The sequence below is a fragment of the Stylophora pistillata genome, chromosome 13 (genome assembly GCF_964205215.1).
Source record: "Stylophora pistillata chromosome 13, jaStyPist1.2, whole genome shotgun sequence".
In the NCBI taxonomy this organism is placed as follows: domain Eukaryota; kingdom Metazoa; phylum Cnidaria; class Anthozoa; order Scleractinia; family Pocilloporidae; genus Stylophora; species Stylophora pistillata.
Window position 1 is genome coordinate 9,446,899 of NC_142531.1, and position 9,847 is coordinate 9,456,745.

General features: G+C 39.5%; 1 protein-coding gene and 1 pseudogene across 1 annotated transcript; both read left to right on the forward strand.

Moving 5' to 3' along the window:
* The first annotated feature begins 512 nt into the window (after positions 1–512).
* On the forward strand, positions 513–2,897 carry LOC148717525 (E3 ubiquitin-protein ligase TRIM71-like; annotated as a pseudogene).
* A 3,697-nt stretch (positions 2,898–6,594) lies between these two features.
* On the forward strand, positions 6,595–9,261 carry LOC111330151 (E3 ubiquitin-protein ligase TRIM71-like). The gene has a single exon (XM_022934961.2). It carries the CDS (start codon positions 6,700–6,702, stop codon positions 8,938–8,940), a length of 2,241 nt encoding a protein of 746 aa, XP_022790696.2. The 5' UTR covers positions 6,595–6,699; the 3' UTR covers positions 8,941–9,261.
* Positions 9,262–9,847: the final 586 nt, after the last annotated feature.

The following is a 9,847-nucleotide window of genomic DNA, read 5'->3' on the forward strand; positions in this document are numbered from 1 at the left end:
ATCCACTCACCATTACTGAGCACCTTCCGGAAGTTCAATATTTCCTTACGCGCAGAAATTCGCGTCACATGTTCATTCTGACGATACTCGTAGTCTTTCGTGAAGTTCATGACCAAAAACCTTAACCACCTTTCCCTCGTTTCGAAATGTTTCTTACCTCTTGGTTTCTTCTTCATCCACTGAATTCTTATACAAATACTCTCATCCCGATTAACCTTCTCTCAGGCAATGTAATCCTCGACCCCTCCCACCGTCTATCTAGGAATTTTCGGACTTAACAAATCCGTTAGAGGTTTCCAACAGTCAGGTTATGTTTACAAGCTCATGATGGCCTGTTTTCCTTTTTAATTGAAAAGTAGCAAGGTGAACAGAAAATTTCTTCGAGCGGAATTAGACTTAAAACATTTATTTTCTCTGGCAAAGGTATATTTTCGTGTCTGAGTTTTGCAACCATTTAATTAGGGGCTGTTACGGGTTAAGCTTTTCTTAGAACTAACCTCTCCACAGACATCTGTAAGTAATTCTTAGAACCCAGACATTTAATCACCGCATAACCTGCCTTGATTGGTTGCTATCACTAACGTAAATATGATAATTTATATCAAAAAGTTTCGCATAAGTGACTTTTTTCAACTCGAAATCTCTGCGTCAGTTTGTCGTACTCAATCATGGATGTCAAAACCTTGCTTGACAATCTTCATGATGAAGTATCCTGTTCTGTGTGTATGACAACATTTACCGATCCAAAGATTCTGCCATGTTTGCACAGCTTCTGTCTACATTGTTTAAACGGGATCTCACGAACAAGTGGGCGCCATCATGTATTTCTCTGTCCTGAATGCCGAAGAGAAGTCCAAGTCCCCAGCAGTGGAACCCTCAAGGATCTTCCGACAAACTTTCGTATCAACAGTTTGCTAGATGTGCTGGCCATTAAAGAATGCCATACTACTGGAGTGAAATGTGGAAACTGCGACAAAAGTAGCAGACACAGCTCTTACTGTTTTCAGTGCTGTGCGTTCTGGTGTGACGAGTGCATCACTGCGCATAACATGATCAAAGCGAATAAAGAGCATCGAGTTCTTGCTGTAAAGGATTTTGAGGATCAAGACATCGAGGATGTATTTAAGCGGCCAGCATTTTGCCAACAGAAGCATCACGAAAAAGAAGAACTCAAGTTCTTTTGCAAGAACTGTGATGTTGCCATTTGTAATTCGTGTGTTGCAACCATCCACGATGGTCACGCTAAGATTCTTCTAGAAGAAGCAGCGAGTGAACGCAAGTTACAAGTCGAGTCTTTGATCGAGTCGCAAAAAGAGAAAATTGAACAGATGAAATGCAAAATTGCTGCCCTTGAGAGACAGTGTAACCATATTGAAGCGCGAACCGACGAAGTGAAACGAGACATCAACAGATTTGCTGAAAATATGACTGCAGCCATTGAAACAAAGAGGAAGGAAATGTTAAACAAAGTTGAAACGCAACGGAAGGAATCCCTTGGATGCGTACAAACTCAACAATGCGAGGTAACGCGTCAAGTTACATTGCTGGAAACAGCGGTCGAAAAAACTGTAACACTTTTAAAACGAGGTACAAGCGCCGAGATTATCCAGTTGGATAAGTCACTGAACACAGTCTTACCGGAAGAGGTCAGCGATGATGGAAAACAAGCCGCATCTGACATCGAAGGTCTTCGTCAATTCCGTTTCACAGAAAACAAAACCTTACTTGATAGTTTAAACTCTGACAGCATCGGCTCATTTGTTACCTTTGTGAATAAAACTATCGCTCATCAGTCAACTGCCGAAGGAAAAGGAATCACTGAAGCGATTGTTGGACTTCAATCAAACTTTTTATTAACAACAAGAAATACAGAGGGAGAACAATGTTACCATGAGCGTGACTGTGTAATGGTGGAAATCAAAACTCAGGAAGGCTATGACTGTGCCACGGAAGTGCGAGTCCAAGATAACAAAGATGGTAGCTACAAAGGCAGATATTTCCTCAAAGATACAGGAAAATGCAAACTATCAGTGAAAGTAAATGGAGAACATATTCGTGGTAGTCCATTTAATGTTGTGGCGAAACCCAGACAGTTTAGACCCTTGTTATCTTTTCGACAAATGGGTTCGTCAGTTGGAATGCTTACCGGTCCATATGGAGTGGCAGTGAATGAACGAGATAAAATTTTAGTGACTGAAACTTCTAACCACAGGGTTCAGGTATTTAGTAGTGATGGAACTTACTTAAGATCTTTTGGTAGGAAGGGTGATAAACAAGGAGAGTTTGATTTCCCTACTGGCATAGCGCATGATAAGAAGAAGAACATAATTATGATGGACACCGACAACCACCGCGTTCAATTGTTCAATGATCAAGGTGAGTACCTGAACCAGTTTGGTGGTGAAGGTAATCTTGATCATCAGTTGAGTAGTCCTTTTTGTTTATCTGTTGACGGGAATGGAAATATCATTGTTGCCGATAAGGGCAACAAATGTATAAAAACCTTTTCATCCAATGGTCAGTTTTTGTATAAACTTGGTGAAGGTGAAGCTTTTACTGCTCCTTTTCACTGTATTCAGTATAATAAACATCTCATAATGTCAGACTTTGACGAACATTGTATCAAAGTGTTTGATATAAATGGTGATTTTTTTGTACAAATTTGGAAATAAGGGTGACGGGGATGGGCAGTTCAACTTTCCTCATTTTTTGTCAGTTAGCACGGCAGGACACCTGATGGTCTGTGACAAATACAATAACAGAGTTCAGGTATTTGAGCTGAGTGGTAAATTTGTAACAAAGTTCGGAAAAAAAAGGCAGAGGGCCTGGAGAGTTTATGTGGCCAAGAGCTATAGCAGTTCATAGTGATGGTAGGATAGTTGTGGTTGATTGGTTTATCCATCGATCGCATTCAAATATACGGGTAAATGTTGATAAATACCACTTCAGTTGGAATGAGACCTTAGAGTTATTCTAAAAAATAATTGTCAGTTTTTCTGATCTGAAATTATTTTTCAGACAAGCTTCCCGTTGTAGTTTTAGTTAAGAGGCAATGTCTGAGAAAAGCGGACAAAATCTGAAAAAGCTGAAAGATCGGGGTCAGCAAAATTATTCCATACTAACATCATAGATAGGTTAGGTGGACTTACGTATATATATACTAAAGATTGCTCGGCAAGTGTTTTGGTATAGGAGATACGAGATCCACTCCCCATCAACCCCTCAGATGCTAGTTTTTCGGGTGAATTTGACCCAAATTCCACGGCCAGCAAAAACTTTCAAATTTGGCGGACGAAGTTCGTGATTTGAACCTGACATAAATGGACATAGAACTTTGTGTTAAAAGCCAGAAATGTATGAAATAAGCACAAGTCAGTCTACACCATTTAGTTTTGAAATACCAATATTTCGTATCTGCTGATGAGCAAGAAATTAGCCATTTTCGACTTCCCGTAGAACACACAACTAAGACTTCATCAAAAATCGGATGTCAAAACCAAACACTCTTACCTTCCCTCTATCACAAATAGCAATAGTCTTTTTGGGCCATTCAAACAGCAAGATTTCTCCTACCACTCGATGTCAGATAATTAAAGCACGTCACGACGCGGGCAAAGTGCTGTTTAAGCCGCTCTTGGATTCTGCATTGGATTTCTCCACAGATATATATATATAGTTGACTAAAGTAGTCCCAAGAAGTTCAGAACTCCTCTTTGGCCAATTTAACTGTCCAAAAATTTAAAAAGAAATACGAACTACATTTAAACAAAACGACGCCAGCTGGAGTTGGTTTACTCGCGAGAAACTGGGACCTACTTATGTTTTCCTCAGGTAGGGAGAGTCCTATGGCCGTCACACTGTTGCCAGAAACGTCTGTTTGTCACGATAAACAGCTCAAAAACTGAACAAATAATGACATAAACGAGTCACGCTTAAAATAGAGCAAACAGGAGTGCGCAATAGCGTGAACAAATATGTATTCATCTGATGTTTTTTTTTTCGAGCGCGCGGCTTCTGATGCACATTTCTACCGTCAAGAAATCCGAGGTCTCGCCTCGATAACTCTTACACTTCTTTCAACTGAGCTATCCAACTCCCGCATTCTTCATAAGTCGATGCAGCACGCTAAAGCATGAATAACTGAAATTGTTGATTTAATAACAAAAACAGCAATGCCTATAAGGAAGTTCCGTTTAGTAGCTTCGAAAGAAGTACCGTTGTTTGACAGTTGTACTACATGACACTTGTAAAACAAATCTCTGTACAGTATAGTTATTACTGACTCAATTAGCTCTTCCTCGGTTAATCCTCTGCATCATTTAGGAAAGCTTAAATAAGATCTCTACCTTTACCGCAAAGCAATCAAATAAGTATGATCCATTCAGTGTCCTGGTCTTGTTCCACCCCTAAAATGAACTGAATAAAACTAAAGATAACTGGAAAATGTGCGCTTGATATTTAGAAAAGATACTTTCCTGTGCAGATTCTCTTTGGTTTCGAATTTCCTTTATCCTACAGATAACTGCCTTTTCTTTTTGAGGGGGCTCCTAGTCTTTTGTTTACTTACTTGAACTTTCCTAGTTCCGTTGGTCTGTCAATGAACACATGTCGTGAAACGAAATATTTAAGTAGGAGCCCTCACCGAATAATTCATTTGCTTTTTCAAAAGCGATGAACTTGATCCCGGCTTGTCCTGTACAACAGAGGTCTCTTAGGATTACGCGCCGGGGTAGCGGTGAAGTTTAAATAATGACTCAGATGTCGCTGATCACATTACATAGCCGATTTATAATTAATTCGGCAAATGGAACTTCAAATCCGTTTGCCCAAGTCTCGTGAAGGAAAAGTCCAAACCATGCTCCCAGCAATACTACATTAGATGATAAGCTTTGAGGACCCAAACAACATGAAAGGATTACTCACAAGTTTTTCCTTCTGACTGATTCTGATAAATGAGATTAAAAAATTACGCACTTTCTTCTTAACTGTGTGGATGACCACCTGAGTCTAATGATTAAACGTCTTGTCACGTGTTTTTTTTCTGATTAATAGAAGCTACAAGGGCTCTTAAAACTGGTTCAAATAAAATATTTTAACTATCAGTGACTGTAACAGAAAACTGAGTGTACTTGTTCCCTGTGTTTAAGTGCATTTATTTGCATCCGTGGTCAAAGAGGAAAGATCAGTTCAATAATATTTTTTATAAACCTTCAAAAAGTTTCCAATAACACAATTCAGTCAACACATCTCAAAACAAGAATCGGAAGTTGCAACTAGTTTAGTTTGAGTTCAGTTCTGACTAAAATTCTTTTAAGCTGCACGTAATCGTTCAAAACAATGAAAATGATTTCATCTCTCTTCTTTCCCTAGTGAAGAAGATTTTCAATGACACCTCGCGATGAAAACCACTTCTTTATCGAACCTCTTTCCATCATTATCTAAACCTCTCTTCAAAGTTATGGTTTCCTCCAGCCATTTCTCTTCGGTAGCAAACCCTTCAAAGCTCGAAACGTAAGCAAAATGCTCCGCCACACCTTGAATGAACAAGCTGCCCTCGCTTGGAGCTAGAGGCCGGTTTAAATTTTCATTGGGAAGATGCAGCTATAGGATGAACTCTCCGACGCCCACTTCTCCGTCTTTTCCGAATTCCATCAGCAGTTTAAGGGCAACGAAGATAATTTCATTTTTTTTCTTCGCAAGGTAAAGATTTTCTTATCTCTCCACTGCAACCGCTTCTTTATCGCATCTCTTTCCTTTATTTCTAAACCCCTTTACATAGGCAAAATTTTGCAACTTTTTTTCTTTGGTTGAAAACCTTTGAAAGCTTGACAAATATTGAAAATGCTCTGCCATATCTTGAGTAACTGGCAAGCCAGCCATATCTTGGCTTGGAGCTGGCGGCCGGTTTCTAGCGATATACGGCAAACTCACCGACACCTTACTCTCTTTTCTCCCCAAACTCCATCGGCATTTTAGGCGTACAGGTCGACTCGATCAGTTTTTTTGGCCCATTAATCTCCTTAAAATAGTGAGCAGTGATCCACTCACCATTGTCGAGCACCCTCCGGAAGTTCAATCTTTCCTTACGCGCAGAAATACACGTCGCTTATTCATTCTGACGATACTCGTAGTCTTTCATGAAGTGCATGACCAAAAACATTGGACCATGTTTCCCTCATTTCGAAATGTTTCTTCCCTCTTGGTTTCTTCTTTATCCACTGAATTCTTATACACATGCTCCCATCCTGATTAACCTTCTCTCGGGCAATGCAATCCTCGACCCTCTCACTATCTAGGATTTTCCGACCTAAAAAATCCCTTAATGTTTTAAAATAGTCAGGTTATGCTTACAAGGTCATGATGGCCTGTTTTCCTTTTTAATTGAAAAGTAATAGTAGCAGCATAAACAGAAAATGTTTGAATTTGACTTAAAACATTTATTTTCTCTGGCAAAAGTATATTTTCGTGTCTGAGTTTTGCAACCATTTAATTAGGGGCTGTTACGGGTCAAGCTTTTCTTAGAACTAACCTCTCCACAGACATCTGAAAACAATTCTTAGAACCCAGACATCTACATCCTGTATAACCTGCCTTGATTGGTTGATATCACTAGCGTAAATATGATAATTGATACCTATAGTTTCGCATAAGTGACTTTTTTCAACTCGAAATCTCTGCGTCAGTTTGTTGTACTCAATCATGGATATCAAAACCTTGCTTGACAATCTTCATGATGAAGTATCCTGTTCTGTGTGTAAGACAACATTTACTGAACCAAAGATTCTGCCATGTTTGCACAGCTTCTGTCTGCACTGTTTAAGCGGGATCTTACGAGCAAGTGGGCGCCATCATGCATTTCTCTGTCCTGAATGCCGAAGAGAAGTCCAAGTCCCCAGCAGTGGAAACCTCAAGGATCTTCCGACAAACTTTCGTATCAACAGTTTGCTAGATGTGCTGGCCATCAAAGAATGTCATACTACTGGAGTGAAATGCGGAAATTGCGACAAAAGTAGCAGACACAGTTCTTACTGTTTTCAGTGTTGTGCGTTCTGGTGTGACGAGTGCATCACTGCGCATAACATGATCAAAGCGAATAAAGAGCATCGAGTTCTCGCTCTAAAGGATTTTGAGGATCAAGATATTGAGGATGTATTTAAGCGGCCAGCATTTTGCCAACAGAAGCATCACGAAAAAGAAGAACTCAAGTTCTTTTGCAAGAACTGTGATGTTGCCATTTGTAATTCGTGTGCTACAACCATCCATGATGGTCACGCTAAGATTCTTCTAGAAGAAGCAGCGAGTGAACGCAAGTTACAAGTCGAGTCTTTGATCGAGTTGCAAAAGGAGAAAATTCAACAGAAGAAAAACAAAATCGCTGTCCTTGAGAGACAGTGTAACCATATTGAAGTGCAAGCCGACGCAGTGAAACGAGACATCCATAGACTTGCCGAAAACATGATAGCAGCCATTGAAACAAAGAGGAAGGAAATGTTAAACAAAGTTGAAACACAACAAAAAGAGTCCCTTGGATGTGTGCGAACTCAACAATGCGAGATAAACCGTCAAGTAAAACTGCTGGAAACAGCTGTCGAAAAAATTGTAACACTTTTAAAACGAAGTACAAGCGCCGAGATTATACAGTTGGATAAGTCACTGAACACAGTCTTACCGGAAGAGGCCAGCGATGATGGAAAACAAGCCGCTTCTGACCTTGAAGGTCTTCGTCAATTCCGTTTCACAGAAAACAAAACCTTACTTGATAGTTTAAACTCTGACAGCATCGGCTCATTTGTAACCTTTGTGAATGAAACTATCGCCCATCGGTCAACTGCCGAAGGAAAAGGAATCACTGAAGCGATTGTTGGACTTCAATCAAACTTTTTATTAACAACAAGAAATACAGAGGGAGAACAATGCTACAATGAGCGTGACTGTGTAATGGTGGAAATCAAAACTCAGCAAGGCCATGACTGTGCCACGGAAGTGCAAGTCCAAGATAACAAAGATGGTAGCTACAAAGTCAGATATTTCCTCAAAGATACAGGAAAATGCCAACTATCAATGAAAGCAAATGGAGAACATATTCGTGGCAGTCCATTTAATGTTGTGGCAAAACCCACACAGTTTAGACCCTTGTTATCTTTTGGACAAATGGGTTTGTTTTCCCCTCGAGATGGAGTGGCAGTTAATGAACGAGATGAAATTTTAGTCACTGACACTGATAACCACAGGGTTCAGGTATTCAGTAGTGATGGAACTTACTTGAGATATTTTGGTTGGAAGGGTGATAAACAGGGAGAGTTTAATTTCCCTACTGGGATAGCGTATGATAAGAATAAGAACATAATTGTTGGGGACACTAATAACCACCGCGTTCAATTGTTTAATGATCAAGGTGAGTACCTGAGCCAGTTTGGTGGTGAAGGAAATCTTGATCACCAGCTGAGTAGTCCTTTTGGTTTATCTGTTGACAGGAATGGAAATATCATTGTTGCTGATACGGGCAACAAATGTATAAAAACTTTTTCATCCGATGGCCAGTTTTTGTATAAACTTGGTGAAGGTGAAGCGTTTACTACTCCTCTTCACTGTATTCAATATAACGAACATCTTATAGTGTCAGACAGTAGTGAACATTGTATCAAAGTGTTTGATATAAATGGCGATTTTTTGTACAAATTTGGAAAAAGGGGAAACGGGAATGGGCAGTTCAATGAACCTCGTTTTTTGTCAGTTAACAAGGCAGGACACCTGATGGTCTGTGATACAAACAATTGCAGAGTTCAGGTATTTGAACTGAGTGGTAAATTTATAACAAAGTTTGGAAAGAGTGGTAATGGGCCAGGAGAGTTCTACTTTCCAACATGTACAGCAGTTCTTAGTGATGGCAGGATAGTTGTGGCTGATCGGTTTAACTATCATATTCAGATACTTTGGTAAATGTTGATAAATGCAACTTCTGTTACATTCAAACTTTGAAGTAATTCTGAAAAATGCTGCATCACAACACCTAGATTTTTTTTTCTTTCTGGTTTCAATTAGTGTATCCGTATCGCCCATTTGTAATCTCAAGCTTCTAGTTTCTTCGGGAGGGCAAACACCACAGATCGAAGACAAACTCTTGTGATACTGCTTTAGATTCTAGTTTTTTAGGGAGGGCAAACAACAGAGATTGAAGAAAAATTGTTGTGATAGTGTATTCAATATTGAAAGAGAAGCATCAATCAATAAACTGAGTTTGATCGAGTGAGGAAAGTAAGAGTCTGTTTGAGAGTGTTCAGCTTTCTAGTGTTATTTACATAACTTTAAACAACAGGGTTGTGCAGCTCAGTAAATATTAATTCGGGAAATGGAAGTTCAGTTCCGTTCGGCTAAAATCCGGCTCGTGAGGGAAACCTCCAAACCATATTCCTTACAACAATGTATGGATGATAAGCTTTTAGGATCACACGTTTTTTGCTCTGACTGATTCTTATGAATGAGAGTGAAAAAAATTCCACTTTTTCTTAACTATCTGGACAGCCGCTTACCACGTGTTTGTTTTATCACTGGAGGGTGCAAGGGCTCTTAAAGCTCTAAAAATATTTTAACTCTCAGTGACTCGAACAGTATACTTGCTCCCCTGTGTTTCAGGGCGATCTATTTCCCCATGTGGTCAAAGAGGAAGGATCAGTTCAATAATATTTTTGAAAACTTTCAAAATATTTCCAATAACACAAGTCACTCAACACATCTCAAAACAACATGCAATCGAAAGTTGCGAGTTCAGTTTGAGTTCAATTCTGAACCGACTAAACTCCTACAGCCTCGCTTAATCGTTCGCAACAACGAAAGTGATTTTGTTTCT

Excerpts from the sequence above, each read along its gene's own strand:
- LOC111330151 (XM_022934961.2), top strand. The coding sequence starts at position 6,700 with ATGGATATCAAAACCTTGCTTGACAATCTTCATGATGAAGTATCCTGT.